A 27,713-nucleotide genomic window follows, 5' to 3' on the forward strand; every position below is an offset into this window, starting at 1 on the left:
TTATCGATATGCGATTTTCATCTTGGCTAGGCCCCCGCGTTTGGTAAAAGAGTTTTGCTAATATTTAATGGTATGACGTAGGTATTTCTATGAACTGTACATTTAATTGACACAAATACAAACTCTAAATAGTTACTTCTAAATAAAATCTGAATTCAATTATAATTTGAAAATGTATTGGTAATTTCAAATTGTAATTTTATCAAATTTTGTTAAATGAAAAGTTAGAAAAATCCCGCAGCTGTTACTTATTTTTATCATGAATAATCATGATACATACTCGTATAACAATAAATTGCCCGATACATTTGAAACTGGTACTAAACCTACTTAGTGTTACTTACTTGTACCTATACCTAGTTTTATAAACCATCCACAATAAAATGTTGCTTTAATTGTTTTTGATATAAAATGATACATATCTAAAAATATTCTTTTATAGACCACAACAATAAAATAATTACCACCATAAATAGTGTATATAATACATAATTTACCTGGAGGCCGGGTAAGTCTCCGGTGGAAACGTTTTCGGTAACTATGAATTTGTTATGACCCTATCTGCCGTATTCGAACTTCAAGATATTCACAAGAGACGACACGTACTAGATTCACATTTACGTTAGATAGAGTTAGATAAGTATCTAATAGATGTGAATTAGATCTCTAAGCCATATCTTGTGGAGATCGTTCAAGAGTATCTCCAGAATCGCGCAAATGTCAGATTTGACAGGTTAGATCTTAAACATATCGTTATCGTATCTTGATGATGACTAAAAGATATCTTATAGATGTCTATTTCAAAATCCGAATCTGGCCCTATGAATTTAACATGTAAGTTATCGCACTGGCCGCGCCGTCACGAACTTCATTTATTTTTTATCACAAACATGTTTTGGTGAAAACATAGACATAGCTTATCACGCTTTATACAGGGTGTTTCCTGTAACAGGAGCAATAAATTAAACTGTAGGCTGTACTCCTCAAACTGACCAACATTTGAAACTGGTACTAAACCTACTTAGTGTTACTTACTTGTACCTATACCTAGTTTTATAAACCATCCACAATAAAATGTTGCTTTAATTGTTTTTGATATAAAATGATACATATCTAAAAATATTCTTTTATAGACCACAACAATAAAATAATTACCACCATAAATAGTGTATATAATACATAATTTACCTGGAGGCCGGGTAAATCTCCGGTGGAAACGTTTTCGGTAACTATGAATTTGTTATGACCCTATCTGCCGTATTCGAACTTCAAGATATTCACAAGAGACGACACGTACTAGATTCACATTTACGTTAGATAGAGTTAGATAAGTATCTAATAGATGTGAATTAGATCTCTAAGCCATATCTTGTGGAGATCGTTCAAGAGTATCTCCAGAATCGCGCAAATGTCAGATTTGACAGGTTAGATCTTAAACATATCGTTATCGTATCTTGATGATGACTAAAAGATATCTTATAGATGTCTATTTCAAAATCCGAATCTGGCCCTATGAATTTAACATGTAAGTTATCGCACTGGCCGCGCCGTCACGAACTTCATTTATTTTTTATCACAAACATGTTTTGGTGAAAACATAGACATAGCTTATCACGCTTTATACAGGGTGTTTCCTGTAACAGGAGCAATAAATTAAACTGTAGGCTGTACTCCTCAAACTGACCAACATTTGTTCAGCAACTTTTGAAAATAAGTCATGTCTTGATTTTTATTACACTGTAAAGTTCATTCTAAGACGCAAACGTATTGCAAATTTTGTTATGTTTAAAGCGTGACAAGCAACGTCAAACACACTGATGTCAGCGTACATTGAAGGCAATATATTTATTTTGTATGAAAAAGAGGAAGTCTAAGAATTCATAATTTTTAAAAGTTGCTGAACAAATGTTGGTCAGTTTGAGGAGTATAATTCCTTCAGTTTAATTTATTGCTCCTGTTACAGGAAGCAGCCTGTATATTGTGACATATATAAATTGTATATATGATGGCCAGCAATCAGATCGTGAAAATGACATTGAACCAATATTGGAACTTCATATCAGTTACCTGTCAGTCGCGCAGGCGTCTCGTTCGCACTAATAACATGTACGGACAAGTCCGAGCGAAATGAACGCGTGAATGACACCTCACTGATATGATTCCAATATCATTCAAACATTGTTTTGATATCGTTTTGATGTCAGGTGCCCGTTCGAATTGGTCTTTAATTGTAAATTTTAGAAAAAATTGTGAAATTCATAATATTAATACTAGAAATAAACATAAGCTCGCAGTGTCCTTCACTCGGCTCCATAAAATTAAAAAATCATTCATGGGTAATTGTGTGAGATTTTATAACAAACTTCCAAACCATATTACTGAATTATCTATTAATACATTTAAGAATTATGTAAAGCGTACACTTATTTCTAAAGCGTATTATACCACACAAGACTACATGAATGATTTAACAACGTGGGATTAGTTGTTATTCGAAATGATTATTTTTTTAGGTATATTTGATTAATGATGAGGAAATTGATATTCCGATGTACATAGTTCTTTTGTGTTTTTATTTATTTATTTGACATTTAGATTTTATTCTAGAAACATTCTAGACTAGTATTTTTTATACAATTTTTTTTTTCATGTTTGACGATCCTTTTGTGAAATTCTTAATTTAATTTAATTTGTGTTTAATTTGATTTGTATAATAATCCAATATTCTTATGGAATAATAACATCAATAAATTGCTCTGATAATTAGCTTAAGATAATTTATAAGTATGTTACGATTCATAAGTGCTTGTTGCTAGGCCTACATGAATAAAGTATATTTTGACTTTGACTTTAATTAAAAACGAAATGCTAATCCGGTCAACCTAAAAGTCTAAAACATTAACCTCTTTTTCACGAAACAATGTAAAAACCAGTATAATACTTACCTACTTACCCCAACATTTTCTTTAAAAGGGCTGCACATGCTTCACAAAGCTTGAACGCTTAGCAACCTCCAATCGTAAATTAAAACTTAATAGAGCCCTATCGGCACGAAAACCGGAACAGTTTCCGGTTCAACTTCAAAAACCGGTAAACGATTCGACACAATTATGCGCGTTTAAATTTAACTTTTCATATTAAGCGGGAAGTTATGGGGCGCGTATGTAAGTGTTTTCGTATTAAGCGTTTTATCGGTTCGCGAGTTTGGAGATTAGTAAACAATTTGTTTATGGTAAGTTATGGGTTTGGTTTGAACCCATATGGTTGTGTTAAAGTCTTTTTATAGGGGAACATACTCGTATATAGTTAAGAAATTTGATTTCTGTGCCAATTCAAGGTATGAATCTTTTGATAACCAATATGGAAGCCGTGAAGGATCTCATAGTACAATCGCTGAGACAAATTAATTGATAACAACGCACCAAAAGTACCTCGCCTGTCTCCCCTCTCTGCCACTTTGGAATACATTTCCAAATAGGGATAAATCTCTACAGATGGCGTTCAAAAGTTCCTGTTACATTCTAATTGTTCAACATACGAGGATAGAGACATACCTATATCTTTTTGTTAAGATAATTAGAGAATCAGACAAAGACGTTTATGTTTTCTATGTGTTTATTTATTGTATACATATATCACATCTAGGGTTTGCACGACGGATCCGAAATGTATGGGAATATCCGCGGATCCGGATCCAGATCCGGATAATTTCATACATTTCGAATCCGGATTGCAAACCCTAATCACATCCTATAAGCTACATGTATAGTGAATATGTGGCGATTCTGACCGGCAGAATCACAAAACTTGTCCTATGTCCTTCAACTTTCTACGGCTAATAAACTAACATGTTGTATGTAAAACTAGAATAGTTAACGACATTACACTATAACTTTAAGAAACCTTATCACACTTAGCCTTCCAACTAGTAACACATAAGTTTCTATATTGCGGTTAGGTAACGTAAAATTCTAGACCTCAGGCTCTAACGTGTGGCGCCATAAAGCAGTCTTATGTAACCGCCCTTGCTGTATATAAGCTTTTACATATGTGCCGCAAGGCGTGATGAAACACCACATTATGGTTTAACGTAAACTAGCACTTACAGTTGTGAATAGTGTTGTTTCTTTGGCAAAGGTAATGTGAATGAATAAGTTGTATTGTACTTCTGATTTACATAATCTGTTACGCATATGTGATACTCAAAAACGTCCAGCTTTAACTAAAAAGATTACCATTTTTAGCAATTTTACCCTGACCACTAATTTAAATGTACGAATAGTAGTTTATGTGACTGCTACATAACGAAAGGCAATTAATTGAAAATCATTTTATGAAACGAGCGAAGTAAGTTTTATAAAAGGAGCACACGAGTGTTTAATATCATAGTTCGTATATAACATTTACATCTGTGACTACGATTACGTTTTAAACCCAGTACATACATGTAACTTTAAACGTGTTGTTTAATCGCTGCAGTTTCGCTTAACAGATTGTTAGCACTGTTGTTAGTTAGACTGGCTGGCTAGTGTTTGTGCCGTACGCTAACCGACCATTTGTAAACTTTATTGCAACGTAGTAAGGTCTATAAATGATTACTGTTCTGCCGCTGGGGACAATTTCATTTCGTTGCGGTCGCCGCTGCCCAATAACATATTGTACTATATTAGTTTAGCTGCTAATTGTGTGTTTGAACGTGTCTTTTATAGGTAACGTGTCGTGTAAGTTTTGTAAATAAATAATATAATAAACCTTATCGGTGAAAATATAATCGACATAGATAAAATCGATATACGAAAAAAAAAGATAGACACCTCATTTAATAGTCGCGATGCTACGGTAGAAACAAGTAAAAAATATACATAAATAGTGTGCGTTTAACGTTTCCTTTTTTCTGTCGGCGCGATTCGGGAAATGATTTAGAGATTCACTAGATATGAAATAGTAAAGATATGTGACGTTCCACGACAAAAGGTACCATTGCCCCGGCTGAATAATGGAGCGGCATTAATAATAGCGTAAGCGCCAGCCGCCATAAGGTACCTTTTGCCGTGGAACGTCACATATCTTTACTATTTCATATCTAGTGAATCTCTAATTCATTTCCCGAGTCGCGCCGTGTGTCGTGTTCGTGTAAAAAACACAAAAATGGTCAACGGTAGGAAGATTCAGTGAAAAATATTAATGTTTAATCAAGTCCCTTCACTTTGAAATTATATTTCATTATTTTCCTCCCGTTAATATAACCTGATACAAAAGACATTCAAATTACAGGCTTAAGCGGATATTTAAGTTATAATTCTCATATTAAAAGTAACTCTGTAAGACTTGTCTTGTTTGTCACAGGCCGTCAGAATACGGGTTATACTTCCTCGCTAGGCATAACAACTTTAAATTGCTGTCCCGCTCGCACAGTCGCACTGACCTCCGGCATCATCGGCAGGACAGCAATAATATAATTATGCGCGTGCGATAGAGATGGTAACAGGCGGGTCAATGTACGAAACTCTTCGTGCTTAGTGGCCTTACTTTAACTGTAGATGAAATGGAAAGTTAAGGATGACTCACGTTAGACCGGGCCGTGTCCGGGCCGGAATTCTGGCGCTTACTTTTCTATGACAGATTTATTTATTTAAACTTTATTGCACAAAATATATACAACAATGTACAAATGGCGGACTTAATGCCAAAAGGCATTCTCTACCAGTCAACCATAGGGCCAAACAGAGATACCTTCAATTGGTGCAGAGAGAGAAAATTTATTGAGCGAATTAAAAAAAAGAAAACTATACTTATAAACTACAGACAGATGACATGTGATCACCTGATGCTTTCCATAGAAACCGAAGCGCCGGAAGCTCCGGCCCGGTCACGGCCTGGTCTAACGTGAGTCATCCTTTATTGTAAGTCTCTATGTCCAGAATCACCTACAAAATGATATCAAAAATCTACCCTTGTTCCTTTTTTAGGGTTCCGTACCCAAAGAGTAAAAACGGGACCCTATTACTAAGACTCCGCTGTCCGTCCGTCCGTCCGTCCGTCCGTCCGTCTGTCACCAGGCTGTATCTCACGAACCGTGATAGCTAGACAGTTGAAATTTTCACAGATGATGTATTTCTGTTGCCGCTATAACAAAAAATACTTAAAACAGAATATAATAAAGATTTAAGTGGGACTCTCATACAACAAACGTGATTTTTGGCCGAAGTTAAGCAACGTCGGGCGGGGTCAGTACTTGGATGGGTGACCGTTTATTTGCTTGTTTTTTTTTGCTTGTTTTGCTCTATTTTTTGTTGATGTTGCGGAACCCTCCGTGCGCGAGTCCGACTCGCACTTGGCCGGTTTTTTTTCCATTCGCCCGCCCCTACACCGTGTGCCCCGCCGCGCCGCGGGCTGAAATTTATCACGAAAATTAATTTCGTCTCATATTTACGGCGCGCGGTCGGCGCGACTCGACTAAACCAATTCCGTTGAATTATACAGCTCACTTTTCGCCCGATACGCGTCGCAGGTTCCGTGTTATGTAAACCTTTGGAAAGAATCACGTTTCCTATAATAAATACTACTTATTTCTTTATTTCAAGACAAGTTAAACAGTAAAAATACCAAACCACTGCTAACTTACACAGAATATTAAAAGAAAAAGAAAACAATATACAATTCATTACAAATTACACAATATTAACATCTAAAAACAGATAATTGATACAAAAAAAAACACAGATGTTTCCTATAAAATTGGCTCCGCATAAAAAAAGCATTTTAATAAATTTCCAATTACAGTAAAGGTTGTCTGGAAGAGATCGCTTTTTAGCCATAAGATCGCCTGTTGTTTAACCTCTTCTTTTCTGTAGTATTTGTATTGTTTTCTGTAACGAGGTGTGCAGTAAAGAGATTAAAGAGTATTTGTATTGTATTGTAATTATTGTACGGTAGGAAAAATATACCTAATAATTTATTATTTATTAGTGATACATAAAATATAACAATACCGGCACGACGAAGCCAGAAGTTGTAATTGAAGAGAAACCAATTATTCGGTATTACTCCCACGCTCGGAATGTGGCCCTACCACGGGAATACGCAATGAATATTCTCTCATTAGATTTTACGAGGTGTCGTGAATATTGTAGTTTACATTCTAGGGCATTTGTATAGACCGCGGGCCAGGCGCAAATTTCGTCAATCATCGCTTCACAGGCGATACCTCGTAAAGTGATTAAGGGCGATGTGTAATGGACCCTCGTTGACGTCAGCTGCCGCCCCGTTGGTGGGTTGAGGACTGGCCACCCAAACTGGTAGAAAAAATTATGGAAACTTGTCAGATTCTACTATAGGTAGTTTAGATAAGATGTTATTGTGAATTTAATTAATCGTCAGTCAGTTGTAACACAGTGGAAAAACTGTCAGCTCGTAGCATAAACATGTACACCTTTATGATGCATATTTCTAATTTTAAAACATTGCAAAAAACAAGGTCCTCGTCCTATAGAAAGTGGTAAACTGGCAAATGTGAAATAGAAATCCTATGTGAGGTGTTATAACCGTCTTTTGGTTACACCTCGAGTTCATTTGAATTTAGTGTGTAATAACCGTTATACCGTTACCGTGTCTATTTTTAGAGTAAATGAGTTAACGAAGCCTGTTGCGGATTTTATCGCTATAGTTTTTTGTGACGATGCCTGTAGCTGATTGTAAATTTGTGTTTACCTGACGAAGCCTGCGTTGCGGATATAAAAGTATGGTCTCTGAATAAATATTTATAACCGTTATACAATAAATAAACAAATGGAAATCGAATACCTGTGTATCGAGAACATTTAGTAGCCAAATAATCCTGATTAGTACAGCCACAGTTCCAATTACGGCACCGTGTCATATCGTACTCATTATTTATTCTGTTTCCAACAACCAATCACATCAAAGCCCTCTTGTTTTAGTCTATATGGAGTAAACTACCCAATGAAAGGGCTTTTAAAGTACCGTCGTTGATTAGCGGCGCTAACTTTTGTAGGCAAGTCGGTAACCTTATTTTTTTGTAGTTTCGGGTTTGCTCTAGTTTCACGATTTGTATGCCGAAACCTGCCGAAACCAAAACTTCGGTCGGATACTACCGAAACTTCTTTCAGATACTAAGTTTCGGCGGGGCCGAAAGATTCGGCAGTTTTTGGCAGATACCGAACCTTTGGTCGAAACATGATTTTTATGCCGTCGCATATTATACTTAAAATACGGTTGAAGGAGTAATCTTTGGAAGGGTTCCTACAGGTGTAAACACTACAACTCATGTGAAAATTTGACTTTAACTAATGACAGCCTCGCCATTAATAGGTACCTACCTATATAAGTATAGTAACATTCGTAAAAAGCGGCTATATCTAATTGACAGCGAACTATTTGATGCCGACTTTAAAATTTACAACTATGCGGTCCTTATATTGTTTTGAAAATCAACGCTGTCTTGAAATAGGCTAATCCACGTGACGTACAGTCAGCAGCAGAAGTTGCTAAGCGGGCGAAGTGTTCAAAATTACCTTGACGCGCTATTCTCCTAACAATAAAGTCGCGTCAAGATCATTTTGAACACCTCGCCCGCTTACCAACTATTGCTGCTGTATTTTTACTCGTTCCTAATACAGAATGCATGGGGCTCCCCAGGACGGACAGCGTCCAGGCGCCGTACAGACGCAATCTGTATGCTAAACGCGCAGCAGCCGTAGGGTTGACAACCACTGCGTACGACGTATTTGATATTTGGAGACCTTTTACATAAAAAAGAGATGTCATGTGCCCGCATGCCTGCTCTGAGCAGGACCTCCGTGATGCGACAGACAGGGCGATAAATGTCGCTACCTTCTGGTCCCGCACAGTCTGAAACAGGGATGTTGCGGATGCAGATTTTTTCACATCGGCGGATGCGGATGCGGATGGGGATATTTAAAGGCTCACATCCGCGGATACGGATGCGGATGCGGATGTCAAGATTAGGTTCTTAGAAAACGTCAAATATTACATTTTTTGTATTTTTTTTATTTAGAAAAAAGAAACGTTTAGTATTTGAGCAAGAATATAGGTGCGTTATATTTAATAAACAGTAACTTGGACGACTTTTCTGGATCGAGGATGGATTTTATGGATTCGAACCGGTTTCTTCAACTATCCCGGCTAACGTCAGGACCTCTAGACTACTCTGTCACAGCGGTACCCGAACCAATTTCTCGACTGTATGCCATCTTAGGTAGACTAGGCGTATTTGACCAACTAAACAGTAGTGCTTGCATCTCCTATACGAATCCCTCGCGGGATTACGATATAACGAGTGAGATGGTGCTGTTATCTCTACAACTGTTTTGTGAATAAGTCATACATATTTTGACGAGGGTCCCTTTGTTTCCTATAAAGTTTTAAGTCATAATGTTTGTCATATTATCATTAGTCATAAAACTGAAACCGTTAACCTTTCAGGATGTTCTGTAGGTTATCCTATAGATAGATTAGGTTAGGTTTGTTTTATGGCAATCCTGAAAAGTGACGCGTTTGTGAACCAAACAAATTATGACTAACGAAAAGCGGGCAAACAATACATTATGACTTTAATTTTTTTGGAAAACAATAGAGATCCATTTTGATCAATATGCGTAATCATCATCAATTTTTAAAAAATGTCTACTGAAAATGCACTCAAGTATGATTGGTTTTTTGTTTTGTTTGTTTATGTAAGCCGTATCAGTGGACAGCCCACGGCGCCGGTCAGAAGCAATCTGTATGCTAAACTCGTTCATTATGTAGGGTTGAACACATCTGCTCATTGCACCGATAGCATGGCCGGCTGAATGAGATAGTAAAGCTACTATGAGCGACGAATGAGGTCCTAAAGTTCAGCTGATAGCCGTATTTTCACGATTGCGCGACTAGAAGCCCGATTCAGATCCCGATGTTGATCTAATTTTGATACGACCTTGAAGATCGCTCACGCTGATTGTCAAGGTCGTAATCAAAACCATAACAAATTGTTAAATTAGAATCGACCTCAAGGATTATTTAGAAGTACCTACGTTAAGTCAGTCCACGTGCAACGAACACTAGAAATTTCTCATCTTTCTTGCCTGTTGTGTCTTTCAACTTGTCGTTGCCGACCACAAGTGCAACAAGCATCGACAAACACATCAAATGACGTGCGCGGCTACATCACTACACCTTTGTCCATTCCGACAAGGTACACGGGGACGCGCCGCGCACGTGTCATCGAAAGGGTTAAGAAAAGTCTGGATTTCATTTTGTACGTGTTTTATTTAGACAGGTCAGGCATTCAAACTGGCGTTATAACATACGAGACCACATATTGATTGATATACATACCTATAACAAATCTCTATAACAAAAATGTATTTTGCACTGCAAGTACCTAATTCCAAAGCATTATCAAATATTTTATCTCAGTGGCAACCCTAATATCGACACCTTTTTCAATATAAAAGCGCCCACGCGTCCATTCTATCACCTATGTGTTATTTATTTAGATACAGGGGTGTATCACAAACACACTGTGTAAATATACAGGGCGGAGTGTGTAAACTGTGTAGTGTGTACAAAATGGGAGTGTCATTGAAGTATGAATAAAAAGAACAATATTTTTATGTTTTGGTAAGGAGTGCCGGTACAGAGTCTTACGACTCTTTTTTTCTTACGACTTTGGGAACGAATCAATTTTTTTAGTTAATTCGACATTGTGACAATGCGTGAAATGCTATGTTAAATGTTAAACATCTTGTCAGATAGAATGACAGGTAGATGATATTCATGTATGTTTCTTAAGGCTATACAGCAATCACAAACACGTTACGACGAAGAAAAGAAAATTCCTCGACTTGACGGGAGCACTGCCGTGTACTTGTAGTACCATTTCACTATGTTTATTTTTTTTTAATTGCAGTCCAAAAGAAGTTAGCGAAAAGACATTTGCATTTAAGGTCCAGATGTCACAGGCACGAGTTCATTTCGCAGCGAGAATTCTTCCAGAATTTTCACGTGCAATTGTTTTTAGTTCGCCTTTTGTCCCGCCGCAAAATTTGCGACACGATAAAGCCCAGAGCCGAAAAAATGTAAAACAACGGGTAAACGCGGGCATCTAGTTTTTTGTACATAAAAAGGAACGTCCCTGCCGAGGGGAATTCCTAAGCCGTACAACACAAGCTAGTATAAGCTGGCCCCGTAGACAACGTGCCAATCTCACGCTCCGTAGCGAAACGCAACTGTCACTGTCACACTAATATGGAAGAGTGATAGAGAGACACACAGCGATTCGATGGCGAAGCGATTGTCACCTTGGCTAGGCTGCCTGGACTCTCAGTCAGAATCAAAGGTGTAAGTGAGTAAATCTGTGCCGGAAATTTTCTTAAGACTATCGGTCCAAATCTCCAACATACTACAGAAGAAACCATACTATTGTTCCGAAACAAATACCTACACTTAAAGGTATTTTTTTGTTCTCCGTGCGGAGAACACGTACATTTGTAAAGTTTTGTGGGATGGTGCCCAGGAGGTCCACTTATACTGGCAGTTGAAGCGAATACTCGTACGCTAATGACAATAACAACTCTGAAATTTTACGGTAATGTTTTTAGATACCTCTTATCGAGAGCGACTACCGCATACCAAAAACTTTAATCCAAAAGACCGTAACTCTCTAGTAAAGTCGTATGGGCTACGGCCTTTTAGTTTAACGTTGTGTTCACGTTTTGTTTTTGACAATATGTTATGTAAAGAGGAGTTTGTTTTAATGTATTTACAGATAAGGCCGCTGCGTGGACTGAGGTGAAAAAATACAATTTGCCCGTGCTAAAATAACTGGTACAGATGTTTCAGACTTTTCTGAGGGACTTTTCGTTTTAATGTTTTTAATTTGGGCACAAACGGTACAATAATTCTTACAGATATTAATGAACCAATGAAGTATGATGACTTATAACTATTAATACCTATACAAAGAAAATAGAACGCAATAACAACTAGATTGGACTTGTATTTATAACTGTGTCTAAGTTATTTTTACTTCTATCGAGGGCAGGTTTTATAACAACGAAAAAAATTTTTACGTAAACCTTATTTTTATGTTGAAAAAACCAAGTAAATTCATTCAATGACCCGCTGATTCTGGTTTTAATTTATTGTTCTGAAACTTATGGATTTGATCTGTCAACTGGCAAAAGCGCCATTTCAGGAGCAGTATAAAGGTTGCATTCGTAACTTTCGTAAAATGGGGTGAGTAGGCGCAAAACTGACATTCAAACCTCGATAACATTTTATTTTTACATATGCAAACTGAATGGTGTATATGATAAGTGTTCCGGACGTTTGTATTTTAGTTTTTATTTTATTTTGGGTAGTTCCATATCAAAACTTTGACGATAAACAGGAAAATCCACCTCACCCCGTAGTCCCTCGTATTTGGGGTGAGTTGGGTTTTCATACAAAGGTGATTTTGGAAGATTGTTGGATCGATTTTTTTTTATTATGAGTATTACTATAGCTCCATTTTAAATTGGAATACATAATGTTTGTAGTTAAAAATCCATCTCACCCCCCTTTCAACTCTTCTCTCCCCATTCATAACCCAACTCTCCCCGCGAACCCTCCTCACCCCATTTTACGGTAGGTACCTAATTTAACACGAAACGAACACTTGTTTTCAAGCCAGCCAAAACCAACATGTAACAAAGCCATCCCGTTAATAAGATCACAAACAGCGATACGAACTAGTACTCAATAAAACCATCTCAGCCAATCCGTCAATATACATACGTAAAAGCCGACGATAAAAAAAGCAGAACGTACGAACAAACGGTTATTACATGAATTCATATAGGGCGTATAATACACGGGCGTGACGCGAATTTTCGTCTTTTTTCCAAACAGGGAAGTTTTACTGCGCAAGTTATCTGCGTTTACGCCCTTATTCGTTATTTCTCATTTGTCATTTGTCCGGTAGACAAAATGGAAAGAGTGTGTTATGTTCATTTTCATGTCTGATCCTAGATTAGGCTGTTATATTTTATCAACGCGTAGGTTTATTTATGGTTCTTATTTGTACCTTCTTTCTTCTAAGGTTAGTTAGGTATATCGATAAGTTATCTAAAATTACGAAAACTTATCATTTACTTGGAAACTTTCGAATTTGAACATATATTAAATCATATTTATATAACCGGGTCTATCGCGAATTTATTTTGTTATCTTTAATAACCGAGGTTTCGACACAACACAGGTTTCACTGGTCGTTGTCGCGACTAACTGAAACCTGTGTCGAAACGTCGGTAAATAAAGGTAAGTAACAAAATAAATTCGCGATAGACCCCGTTATAATAATGTGTTCAATAGACCATTTAATTATGATTTATGATGTTTTACAAACAATTGAAAATAACAATAACAACTGAATTTAATCAGTCAGCTCTATTAATAATTATTTCACTGTTTCTAGCGTGTACAAGAAAACATGACTTTGGAAAGAATTAAATTTGAATTTCTCATGATTATTATTTTCCTTTGTAATATTGTTCAGGGAAAGAAAGACAACAAGAATTCTACTTAAAATGGCTTACAATGTCAATTGAATCAACGCCTAATAAACTAATAACTAGACATCGTTAAAAGCAAATTCGATTTTAGACATAGACATAGACATAGAAAAGTTTTATTCAACATCACATGAAGTTGCAGAGTTAACAGATAGTGTAACACATAGTTTCCCAAAGTGGTCAATACCGCCCCCCAGTGGGCGCTGAAGAGTTTCAGGGGGGCGGTAAGGGCCGCGCAAGCGATTGGGGGGCGTTCATGCTGCCCAGGGGGGCGCTTCCGCAAGTGAAAAAAAAAACTAAAATATTAGATAATACAAATAGATTTATATCTGAGTATACGGTTTATTTGTGTTCCTACCTAAAACAGCATTTTGAGGAATTAATTCTCAGCAAGCTGGAAATCGTTTTAATACCTTCATTTGGTCCTAAAATAAATGCGTGTAATCAGAGTTTGCTCAATTCCAGGAGGTGTGCATAAATTTTGTGAGCCTTGGAAGTTCAATTTTTCCTTGGATTTCCAAACCACTCGATGTAGAAGGTATCATCAATTTGGGATCAGATACTGGCGAAAAGGAATTTCGGATTTTAACATAATTATGCCAAAAAAAAAAACAAAAATGGGTTCCATCTTGCTGGGAATTAATTCCTCGAAATGCTTTTTGGTAGGAAACACAAATAAACTGTATGCTTAGGAATACATCTATTCGTATTATCTAAAATTCTAATTTAATTGTCCTAAATATCAGTCTTAACAAGTTGAAAAAGTTATTAAATTAGGTCTACGTTGTAAGTCTTTCAGACCAATTCGAACGTGAAATTACGTACGTTAATACGTTAATTCCACTTTTATTCCGTGATGGTGGGCGGTGGGCGATGGTCCAAAAAAGTTTGGGAACCTATGGTGTAACACATTAAATGACAGTTTGCGGAATGAAGACTCAAAATATTTACATTTTTAAAGGCAAATAAATCATGACTGCTTCCTAGCCTAGTCGGTAGTAACCCTAGCTGCCTACTATTAAGCAGCTCCCTGGATTCGAATCCTGGTAAGGGCATTTATTTCTGTTAATCACAATTATTCATTCCTGAGCTATGGATGATTTTTATGTATAATATATAGATTATACCTACATATATAGTCACATTACGGCCCAAGGAATCTGGAATTTCCTGGATTCAACGGGCATCACTACATAGTATGAAACAAAGTCGCTTCCCGCTGTCTGTCTGTCCCTATGTATGCTTAGATCTTTGAAACTACGCAACGGATTTTGATGCGGTTTTTTTTATAGATAGAGTGTTCAAGAGGAAGGTTTATGTAAAATTTGTTACCCCGTGCGAAGCCGGGGCGGGTCCTTGTCATTGCAAATGCCAGGCAGAGTTGGACGACTCTAGTTAAGCTTCAATAAATATTTAAATTCTTAAGTTACATTTTATATATTTTTAATTTTTTGTGCAAAATTTAGTTATAACCTCCCCATTACCAGTGATATCTCCAGCAAAACGCGATACATCAAGAAGCTCTAAAATATGAAACATTAAAGTAAAATAAACATAAAACTCAAAATTAACTCAACTTAATGCCCTCCACCGAGCGAACTTCAAGCAAGTCCCAACTTATCGCGCTCGTAAAATAGCGTTTGATGTTTATTTCTTTACTTAGTGTAAGGCCTGAGTTGACGCTCGAGTTGGGCGTGCAGCGGGGCGGGGCGTGCGGCGTGCATGTTAAACGTATAGTAGCGGCCTTAGTGCACGCTGCTCAAATCACTTGTGAGCCCGACGCCACGCTGCACGCCCCGCCGAACGCTCCGCTTCGAGCGTCCACTCAGGCCTTACACTTAGCGAATCTAAATTTATGCCCGAAATAAATTTAGTTATGAAGTAAAAATATGCTGAAATACTTAAATAGTGTAGTAAAGTTAAAGGAAGAAAAACGAAAAGCAAATAGCTGTCCTCTGCAAACCATCGCGCTTCGTTGTACTTTTATTTGTCAATATTTCATTTTATTTTATATGAGCCTAGAGTGTCCTCGGCGACTGGATATTCACTGGCTATTGAGAGCGACGAGAGCTCTCAGGTGGCTATCGTAGCCTATTTTTGCGGCGAATGTACGTCCACACTCACCGCAGATCAGCACCCCTCCGACAAAATTGTAGTTTATGACCGCAGGTGGTCGGGCCTTTAACTCGTCACGCTTCGCGTCGAGTTCCACTCGCCTCTGTTCTTCAAAGGCTCGCAATTTTGTACTCACTATATGCCTCCACTTCGGCCGATCTTGTGCCGAAGTCTCCCAGTGCGATGGTTCAATGTCACATCTCCGCATGTGACGCTTCAGCACATCTTTGTAGCGCAAAAGTTGGCCGCCCTGTTTCCGCTTGCCACTTTGCAACTCAGAGTAGAAGATGCGCTTAGCAACTCTGTCACTAGACATACGGGAGACGTGTCCACACCATCGCAGCTGTCGCTGTTTTAACTATCAATTTCTTAACTATTACTGTTCGCAAGCACACGCCCATCGGTTCTGCTGTCTTATACAACACGCCCCTAAACGCCAATATCTTTCGATGAGCCATAAATCTATTTTACGGCATTATTCGGCGGCCAGTAATTACGGCCGATCGTCCGTATTATCATAGAGTACGCACAATTTTGGCTTGATGACTTTTTTACGAGTGTTCGCAAGCGCGGATTTCACCGGCCCCGGCCCGGTAATTTATGACATCGTAAAAACGTGGAAGCGGTAACATTGTGCCGCTGCACCGAATTAGGCCTCAACTATCCTGCTTTATGTACCGTGAATGAGACAAGTATGAACTTCAAACTTTACCCTGGTAAGTGCTAAGGCCCAAGGTCCTACCTATAGTACCTATTCAGTTCGATGTAATATACACCATGTTTAATTGGAACAGAGTCGCTTTTGTTTTGTTTCGTTCAATTTTTAAACAACGCAAAATTTAACTTTATTTCATACAATTTAGGTTCAAATTTCAGTAACATATTTTGGATGTTTCGTTTTATGGCTAGGCCTTAGGAGGATGCAATGTCTTTAGGCTGCTCGCGTGACATCGCAATTCTATCTATCCACCAAACATTATCGAAATCTAACGAAAAAAATGGCCCAAATATAGAAACACTAGCGACCCACGGGCTTCGCACGGGTTAACAAATTATACATAAACCATCTTCTTGAATCACTCTTATCTATTAAAAAAAACTGCATCAAAATCCGTTGCGCAGTTTTAAAGATCTAAGCAATAGGGACAGACAGACAGCGGGAAGCGACTTTGTTTTATACCATGTAATGATATAGAAAAGAGCTATCATCGATCACACTTTTTCCCGCACGCTTCCCTAATACTTTCACAGATTACATAACTCCATAATTAGATAGCGCGTGTAACACAACACAGCCGTGAGACCCATTACTCGTTATTACGAGGTCTGATCCTCGTAAAGAGTTTACGACGGTGACAACACGAAATTACGCGGTACGCACTATTAAATTATGGAACTCTGTAATAGTATTAAATATTAACGTGATAATTATAGCGTTAACGTTGCTCTACCCTTGAAAGATGTGGACTGTCCTATATATTATACTACTCTTTGATGTGTACTATGTACATTTTATATTAAAGGAAATAAATGGAAAAAGTTACGCTTCCGGCAGGACTTGAACCCGCATCCTCCACAATCCGTGTGTTGCTCTTAACCAATTGAGCTACGGAAGCCTACCAGGACCTCGCAAATCTTTCCATTCCTTCCCTTATGCACTATGTAGCCTTGTGTACTATGTAGTTAAACGTCAACTGGACGTTGTGTTGTATTGCCAAATTATAAAATGAAAATCTACCCAAGTTACAACTACTATTTTTACAATTTTTTTTGTTACCTAGTGCAATGCAGCTCGCTGTACGTACGTTTTGTTCCTAGAGAAATATTTACGTCATACATGCATGTAAACCTTAAGGCGAATTTCATACATTATTATAAACCAAACAAACACGCGCGCTAAATAGAAGTCAACGGTCCAATTATATTATTTTTCACCACACCAACTGGTAAAGGCTCTCTTGATTGTTCAAAAACTGATAGCAAAGTTGCATTTTATTCACATGAGAGGCAAAATAATCAAATGCAAATTTTGAGTTGTTTTCTTGTGTTTGCTGGTAGGATTGACTTTTAAATGATGATTTAAAATGATAAATATTTAATAAAATTCATTTGGATTTAATTTGGTTTTATTTTGTTTGATATCTTGCAGTCTACTAGTTCGACCATATGTCATCTTAGAAACTATGCATCTTTGGCCAACTTTTAGAAACCACTGGAGGGCTGCGTAACTTTTTCTTTACTATATGAAATTATGGTGTTAAACCCGCCTCACACACTACAATTCAGAATCAATCAGGTCGCGCAGTCAATATTTCACTTAGCGCACGAGAAGTCAAACATCAATTTTTCAACGCGTCATATCCATGATGGATGATTACGCGGCGGTCAGACTGCGTCGCGATTACCGCTCTAATGGTTATTTATTACACGTAAAGTATGGTTTGTGTTATCGTCAATTGTTAAGTAAACATGAGACCTTGAGAGCTTTGAAAGCCTGACGACTAAGGGCGGTAAAATTGGAACCGAATTATTACTGTTTTTCGCCTGTAAATCGCACTTTCAAAGTTGTCATTTGTAATCGAATTTAAACTGTTGTGAGACATACTAACATTGAATAATTTTACGGTTTAGACTCACTTGTTTTAAGTCACTCGCGCGACATGTTTCGGAGAGCCTAGGTCTCCTTTCTCAAGCACTAACAGTGCGAGTAGCGTTCACGACGGCCGTGTATCGCGTACTGCGGCACGCCGCGTCGCTCGCTGCGCGCGCGCCGAGAAAACCGGTTGGGGGAGGTCTTCCGCTGTCATTGTAGGCGGGCATAGTGGTGTGTTTGGGCTTTGGTCACCGAACACTTGTAGCGATACACAGCACGAACGACTCTTGTCGCGCGAGTGACTTAAAACAAGTGAGTCTAAACCGTAAAATTATTCAATTGTTATTTATATTTCAGTCAGAAATTCAATAGAGGCGTGTGCATAGGCCATGAGCCTGAGGGTCTACCGCGAAATACGTTCGCTGTCGCACTTGTAAATTCGTACGACAGGGAGGCAACACCTCGAACGTGGTTCGCGGTAGGCCCTCTTATTCAGATTGAACAATTTGTTATGATTTTGAACTGGGTTTTATACGACTTTAAAGATCGCTCACGCTGATTGTTGCATGCGAAAAGTGAAAATCGTCCAATTAACTGTTTCCTGCGGTATTTCCGGACCGATACGACTGCCAAGCCTTCAGGAAAACAGCGTACCTACTCATATCTTAGAGGCCAATAACGTGCTTGCAACTCCTCTGGCGTTGCAGGTCTCTATGGGCGATGGTAATCGCGTACCGTCTGCTTGATTTCCTTCTATATCATAAAAAAGCGGCCAAGTGCGAGTCGGACTCGCCCATGAAGGGTTCCGTATTTAGGCGATTTATGACGTATATAAAAAAAACTACTTACTAGATCTCGTTCAAACCAATTTTCGGTGGAAGTTTACATAGTAATGTACATCATATATTTTTTTTAGTTTTATCATTCTCTTATTTTAGAAGTTACATGGGGGGGGACACATTTTACCACTTTGGAAGTGTCTCTCGCGCAAACTATTTAGTTTAGAAAAAAATGATATTAGAAACCTCAATATCATTTTTGAAGACCTATCCATAGATACCCCACACGTATGGGTTTGATGAAAAAAAAATTTTTGAGTTTCAGTTCGAAGTATGGGGAACCCCAAAAATTTATTGTTTTTTTTCTATTTTTGTGTGAAAATCTTAATGCGGTTCACAGAATACATCTACTTACCAAGTTTCAACAGTATAGTTCTTATAGTTTCGGAGAAAAGTGGCTGTGACATACGGACGGACAGACAGACGGACAGACGGACAGACGGACAGACAGACAGACAGACAGACAGACAGACATGACGAATCTATAAGGGTTCCGTTTTTTGCCATTTGGCTACGGAACCCTAAAAAGGATATAATGCAGCATATTTAATACTCCAAGAAAGTTTTCCTTTTACCTGATTCATCAACCATATCATTTTATCTCCAGACTTTACGTGTGATCTCACACTTTGTAACGCGATGGAATGAGACCCGGCACGCAGTATAATAGCTATTTTATCGACTGCCTTATCTCTCGATATCACAGGTTATTTCAGTAGACGAAACCTATACGATTTGCGCTTAGCATGCATTTCACAGATTCGCAAGCTTTTATGCTTGCAATGTTTGTATGTAGGTATGTATGTCAGGTCTAAGCATACAAGCTAAATTATATATTTGTGAGCTGAAACTTCACATGATATAATATATCAGATAGGTATATGAAACTTGGGTGACAATTCAATATTATTGTAGGTACCATCAAGCTGATCCGATGATGGACATGGAGATGTGATAAAACAACGCAAATGAACAGGTTAGCCAGCGACAACAGAAATTTAACCCTTAAATGTTGCCAAATGTCTACAAAGCATTAGACAGCTCACAGATTAAGGGTAAAACAAATTCTATTTGTTCCTGTATATTATTTAAATAGTAAAACTAATAAATTTTCCGAATTATTACATAAATTTACGCAGTATTACAATTTATAAAAATACTTAAATATATACATACAAACATGAACGCTGAAAACAATACACTCTTTTTGTTTGGTCAGCCGTGTAAAAATTACATTTGTTTATAGACGAAATGTCGGAAAACTTGGAAAAACCTGGAAGTTGATGATTTTTAGTATGTGATTTTGGGCAGATTTTTCGGGGTTTGTAATTATTTTATATTTACAAACTTGATCATAGGAACATCATAAATAGTGTACCTTTCTGATGGCACGTAAGATTTTTCTATACCCTTTACTAATAGCTATATATTTCCAAATATATGATTTAGCCTATGCAACTTTTAACACTGATTTCGCAGTGAAAATCGATGATAATTTTTTTTTACTATTTTTTTTACTATTTTACAGCACACAATTATGTGATACATAAATTAATTTCGGGCAAAAAGAAAAAATCATGCATTTAAGGGTTAAACCGTAAATATGTAAAATGAAATTTATGATAAAAAATAAACTTATTATAATCTAGTATGACAGCTTCACGCATTCGTGGACAAGTTTACGGCCTCGAAACCTTTTCTAATTTTACGAAATAATCTCATTTTGATCTCACTTTCGGTCATCATTCGCAGTGCCTCTTGCTTGCGCTTAAGTGTGATGAATTTTTAGAGTGTCCTAAATTAGGCAAACCTAATTTTCGTCGCATTGTGTACCTAGTCGTCGTAAATAAGATCGTTTGTTCGATATCGCTATGCGTATGAACCGCGTATCACCATGTATTCTTCACCATCTTGCATCCATGCGGACTCTACTGGACGAAGTCTATATCTCGATATAAACACGTGTCGGTTTAACGGCGTGCCGCTCGATAAAACGCCGTGTGTTTCGCGTCGATATAAAACACCGCGGCCTGAAACAAAGATCTTTTTATGGGGTGCTTATTGAGGTATTTCAAAACGTCTGTTAGCTTAAGATAAATCCGACATTATGGTACTTGCTGAGCAGTATCCTTTTTGGGTAGCAAATTACATATTTAAACTGGTAGCCCTCAATTTTTTTTTGTATTGTACTTTCTCAACTTTGCATGTCTATCAAGTACCTTTCAAATGAGCCTAAACTCAATGTGTTTATGTTTTGCCATCGAAGAGTTCCTTTGGCTACCAGATCAGCTCCATGTTATCATATTATTGCATTGTCATCGGAAATATGAAAGTATGCGAAATTTGAGCTCAAATCAGACACATCGGGAAGTGGTTCAAAGTTACAAGATTTGAAGCACCATAGATAGGTACAAAGAGATAATAGTATATACGCAGTGAATCTAAATAAAAGTGTGTAATAATAATAATATGTCACATATTTAACATCTGTTAATTGTAATAGTACAGCTATAAATCCGTTCATCAAGAATAAGTTTAATGATAATGATGATAAATAAACTACATACATACTGCATTTCTATTTCCAAAAAATTGCGTTAGGTACATAATAATTGCATAACAATCATTTAAGCTACTGCAAAATTTGTCTCAAGCAACAATATTGATAACGAAACATCAATCATGCAATAACCTACCATAAACGTATTTACTATAAAGCTCATAATTTATCCACAGCGTCTACCATTGTAAAATAAACAATACATCGGGCACTAGCCGGTGATTTCCGTCGCCAGAGTCTCAGAATGGACATACTCAACTAATAACAAAAAGACATAAGTACCTCCAATTTCATATGAAGTTACGACCTTTTCTACAGTAACAAAATTTTCATAATGATACAAGGGTGTAAGTGATATAGGTTTTCAACTAAGTTAGGACGGTTTAATTAAAATGGAATACAACGACTAATCTCCGTCGGTGATTTATTAGCTTGCGCTGGAGTTCGATTCAGGTATTCATGAATTATTTCATTGGTTAGAGAATTGTTGTGATTTCTGCGGGGCGTTAGGTTTGGAATATCTTGGCCAATCTACGATTTGGCAAACTTTTTGAACCAAGGTTTAACCTCTCGTGGTATACAAAACTAGATAAACTGAGTTGCGTTCTCGCGCGCGACTCCATACTTGAAGAACGCAACTCATGCTAGACCGTCAGGCGTGGTTCACTCCGCGATTTCGTCGCGTCGCTTTAAGTACCTCCATGCGGCTCTCACCAATTTTGGTGTCTGGCCATAATATTTGCCTCGCACGGCTACGGAACGGACGCCTGCTCGCGCTTGTGTCACCTAGCAGTCATATCTGTCTTAATAAACGCGTTTTGTTAGAGAGTGAATCTTCTGTACCTGTACTACTGTACTACCTAGTACCTGTACCTAGTACTATTATTTATTCTGTGCCTATACCTGTCAGCTTTGAGCTGATGTTAATGTATTATTAATTTGCTATCGTTTGAAATCGTAATTTTGTATTGTTACAGGAGAGCGCACCTCAGAAGTTGCTTGGAGAAGCTCAAGGACATGGTGCCACTAGGGCCCGAATCCTCCAGACACACCACACTAGGATTATTAACAAAAGCCAAAAGATTTATAAAGGTTAGTACTTATCACTTACTTACCTATTTTTATTTTTATATATTTTTTATTTATTTATTTACTTACTCAATAAAAATACACAGAAACATTCATTTACACATATTTTTTCGCCAAAGTGCATGACAATTTGTTGGCGAATGGTAGCACTCAACATCATCTTCCTCGTGTTATCCCGGCATTTTGCCACGGCTCATGGGAGCCCGCGCGGGGTCCGCTTGGCAACTAATCCCAGTAATTGGCGTGGGCACTAGTTTTTACGAAAGCGACTGCCATCTGACCTTCCAACCCAGAGGGTAAACTAGGCCCGTATTGGGATTAGTCCGGTTTCCTCACGATGTTTTCCTTCACCGAAAAGCGACTGGTAAATATCAAATGATATTTCGTACATGAGTTCCGAAAAACTCATTGGTACGAGCCGGGGTTTGAACCCGCGACCTCCGGATTGCAAGTCGCACGCTCTCTTACCGCTAGGCCACCAGCGCTTCAATGCGTAACGTAATTATTACGAGTAAATATAGTTGTCAATCTTGTGTGAGAAAAAACGTATCGTACTACAATTGTTAATATCTAATTCTATACGTTAACATTATCTTACTCATCTCATCTTACCCCCCCTACAATTTTAATCACCCCACCCTCGGAGAAAACTCTCGATAAACAAAAGGGCAAGGGTTCCGCATCCGGTCGGCGCCGTTTCCGGCCCGTCACATCCGGTTTAGCTTGGTGCAGTTTGCGCCGCTATGTTGGTAGTGTAATTGGCTGAAAGTTTGAGTCTGTTAGCTTAAATGAGTCTGAAGTTTTTGTTGATGAAAAGATATTAATTTAGATGTTTGACGATAAACGACGTGTATCTTATCAGTTATCACATTAAAGCTACGTTCTCGTTTATACTAACTTTGCACTGACTTGAATAGAACAAAGTAAGGGAGTGTCATTATATTATAACTGTCATATTTTGGCATTAATCTGTCAGCTCCCAGTGGCTCATATTTGAGCCAGAACACTTATGGGTGACGTCATATCGTGGGATTCAACAGGTTAATGATGACATACTTAGTCCGACTCTAGACATTAATGCAACTGTTGCACACAGTCTTATACAGGGTGTTTCCTGTAACAAGTGTAACAGGAGCAATAAATTAAACTGTAGGCTGTACTCGTCAAACTGACCAACATTTGTTCAGCAACTTTTAAAAATAACTTATATTTTTATTTTTATTACACTTTAAAGTTTATTCTAAGATGCAATGTTTATGTTTAGTCGTTTATGTTGTATGTATTCCTTCTGTGTAACTTTTATTTTATTTTATTTTACTATCCGTTCACTGTATGTTATTTGATGTCTTTTTCTTCAATTGTCTGTTACCCTCCGTGATTCTTCTCACTTGATGGTCTCATCGGAAGACCAGCGCTGGAAGCCACCAGCAACATGCTGAGATGAGGCCATTTCGTAGCACTTTAATCTTATTTTGTGTTTCCTGTCATATTATGTATTGTCTGTGCTTACGAATAAATTATATTCTATTCTATTCTATTCTATTCTATTCAATGTATTGCAAAATTTGTTATGAATTAAAGCGTGACAAGCAACGTCAAACACACTGATGTCAGCGTACATTGAAGGTAGGTAATATTTATTTTGTATGAATAAGAGAAAGTCTAAAGACTCTAAAGGATTCATAATTTTTAAAAGTTGTTTAACATAAGTTTTATAGTTCGAGGAGTATAATATACGTTTTAATTATTTGCTCGTGTTACAAGCACGCCTGTAGACATACACGGTGTATTGTTTTTTTGCGTGCAATACGTACTATCAATAATAATGGCAAGCATAATATTGTCATTCCTTGCTTTCATTACTATAGTTATAATGACAATGTCAATCATTTTGATAGTGTCTGGCTTGCATAACAGTCAATTGTTCATGACGTTATAAAATAACAACATTGTACACAATTTACACCTAGTAAAATTGTACAATTCTAATACAAAATACAAACAAATTCCGCAATCACTAAATTTATTACAATTATTTCGCAATCTCTGATTTTTGCGCGCACCTCCACAACTTCCGTACTAATAAAAAAAAAAAGAAAATGTCTTCCCGTCCAGAGCACGGCATCGGCAGTAGAATTAAAACAACAATTTCCCCCTAGCATGCGAGATTATTAACATTTTTACCGGTAACATCCGTAAATTGAACGTTTGCGCTTCCACGAAATTAAAAAAAGAAACTGCAAAGTCAAACAATGTAGTATTTCTTTGCAGAATACGTTAATTAGTACAGTAGTTTATTTTAATGCAAAGTTTCAGAGCTCCTATCCTATTATTCAAATTCTAAACTTATGAGCGATATCGAGACTTGAGATGTCAATCGATTGGTCTTTATGACCTTTCTTATGTGAGTGGTGGCTCAAACCTCAGTATTGCTGTATAGAGCAGAAAAAATTGATTAATTCAATTCAATATCTTTAATGCCAAAAACACATGTCAAAATATACAATACAAAATAAAATTTAAATTAAAAAATACCTACATGACTTACACTAAATTAAAAAGTAATAAGTATATACTTACAAAATGTCAAAACAGTACCTAATATATACAAATGTCAATAAAAACCATTAAAAAAACAAAACAAATGCATAAATATAATAAAAAAAATCGGTCAGAATCCTTATCAGTTATCATGCATAGACAATTAGAATAGACAAGACGTTTATGTAGAATTTGTCATCGTGAAATACGTACCAAGACTTTTTCTATCTATTTGTGAGACTCAATGAGGTACTCATTCCCAAAACCCACCCTATTCATGGCACTTTATTCCCCTGACGCCCTCGAGTGATATCTCATCGCATTGTCCGGCGTCCGGTGACGGATGCCCATCCGGTCCGGCACCGGGACGCCCATCCGGTCCGGCGGCCGGACGCGGTCCGTAGCTCATGCGATTATGAACGCGCTCACAAAACCGTTTTGTGGACGGTGAATTTAGATGGAGATAGGCGTTTTGTGGGATTCATATCTGGACATTTCTAAGAGGGGCAGAGGGGAAAGTTTTAAGAGGGGGCGTAAACCAGGCAACTTAAAAGGGGATGAAAGATATGGCGCGCTGTGCGTCACTTGAGACGGCAGAATTGGCCATCACCCGGGTTTTTATGTATGAAAATGTTACTTCTGTTTAAAATTTTGTTCGTAAGATCCCTCGGCTTTATCACTTGTTTTATACTAAAATTATACTGCTAATGTATGCTGCTCCGTCCGTCTGTCTGTCACCAGTGTTAGCAACACTAGCAATGTTTAAAAAAAACACAAATGAAATGTGGGTAAGGAATTATTTTAAAAATAAAAAAGATATAACAGACGGGTATTCTGGACAGGAAAAATGATCGAGGTGTAACGGCTGGTTCTTTGTTAAAATAATATACGTTTAATTAATTGGAAAAGTAGAATACATTGATTTACAAATCAAAGGCTGTATATATTTCTGGAAGCAGATGACCTTCTAATATATCCGAAGTGGTAAGAACGTTTAGAGGACCACAGGTATGTGTTAATTTTGATTACATACAGATTTTAACAACTACACGCACACGCCTACAATTTGGAATATAACTTGTATTAAACATATTGGAGTAGTGTAAAATAACTATACAGCAATACAATATTAGTGGCATATGTAAGTAGTGCCAGTAAATTATAAAAAATATATACAATCATTGTACAGGGTACAAGTATTGAGATTACAAATAAAGGAATAAAGGTTTTTCTGATTAATATTTGTTACCTATTTTACGAATACATCTTTATTGCCAATATATGACATTTACATGGAATAAATACCCTGTAAGGGCACAGCAATTTGTATTTTACATACTTATACATAAGTATTAACCTTATAAACTACACTGTACAGATATGTTAATAAACCATGTAAAAAAAACGAGTAATATTAGTATTATGCAGTTTCAAGTAAGTACTATTAATGCCGGGAGGATCACCAAAAAAAAAAACTTGCAGTGAACGGTAACTCTTATCCTGTAAATACTTATGTAAAATGGTCTCAAATGATTTGGGATTTCCTCCCTTAAACAGATAACTGGTACATTACGCAATAGGTGTAGGTACATAATTGTGTTATTATAAAATCATTTAAGATTTCCCCTTGGTTATCCTGATTTTATTAAAAGTAAGTATTCATTTTATAATGATGATGGTGTTATGGGTAAGTGTTTCTTTTATCAGCCATAAAGTACCACAATATGATTGAACTAGCTGACCCGGCGACTTCGTATGTCGTTGTCAGTGAATGTCGTGTTCGACTGTTCGTGCTACCTTTCAGGTGAACTTAATTTCGGCTTTTATAGCTAACCCGGCAAACTTCGCACCGACTAACAGTGTAAATAATTATTTTTATTTTGAAATATTTCTGTGTCAACTTAGTTAATTAAATGAAGAAAAGAAATAGTAAGCATCAAATTAAATAAAACAAAATGTAATTAAACTCGGAAGATAACATTAAACATGTTTATAGGCGATTGGCCCGATATTGCATGTTGATGGATTGTGATCTGAATTCAAGATGTTTTTGGAAAAGTATCTCTTAATACATAACTTTATATTGATAAATCATGCAGCGATGATGTACAATTATTAATGAAATACGTGATTTTATGATCATCAATTGTACATTTTTGAGTTAAGATGTAAAGTTATATATGTCAACGTCAAACAACAAGAAGGACGAACTTATGCGGCAAAAGGAGATGGATGGACCCGTGTTGAATCATGTGTTGTCTGTTAAAGCGCAGTGGCGCCCTCAATCATTTTCTACAATTTGATGTCGGACTAACCTAGGAACATTTTTATGGGAATGAATTACTTTTATAATTTTGTTTATTTACTGAAATAAATGTCATATACCTACTGAGAAAGTT

At 37.1% G+C, this 27,713-nt stretch overlaps 1 protein-coding gene across 2 annotated transcripts in view; it reads left to right on the forward strand.

Moving 5' to 3' along the window:
* LOC134651432 (max dimerization protein 1-like) overlaps nucleotides 1-27,713 on the forward strand; it is a 436,769-nt gene that overhangs the window by 330,559 nt on the left and 78,497 nt on the right. For both annotated transcript variants that reach the window (XM_063506538.1, XM_063506536.1), the window contains exon 4: nucleotides 22,662-22,776. In XM_063506538.1, the coding sequence (XP_063362608.1) occupies nucleotides 22,662-22,776 (115 nt within the window). The remainder of the gene's footprint in view (nucleotides 1-22,661; nucleotides 22,777-27,713) is intronic.

This window comes from Cydia amplana, chromosome 10 (genome assembly GCF_948474715.1).
Source record: "Cydia amplana chromosome 10, ilCydAmpl1.1, whole genome shotgun sequence".
Taxonomy (NCBI): domain Eukaryota; kingdom Metazoa; phylum Arthropoda; class Insecta; order Lepidoptera; family Tortricidae; genus Cydia; species Cydia amplana.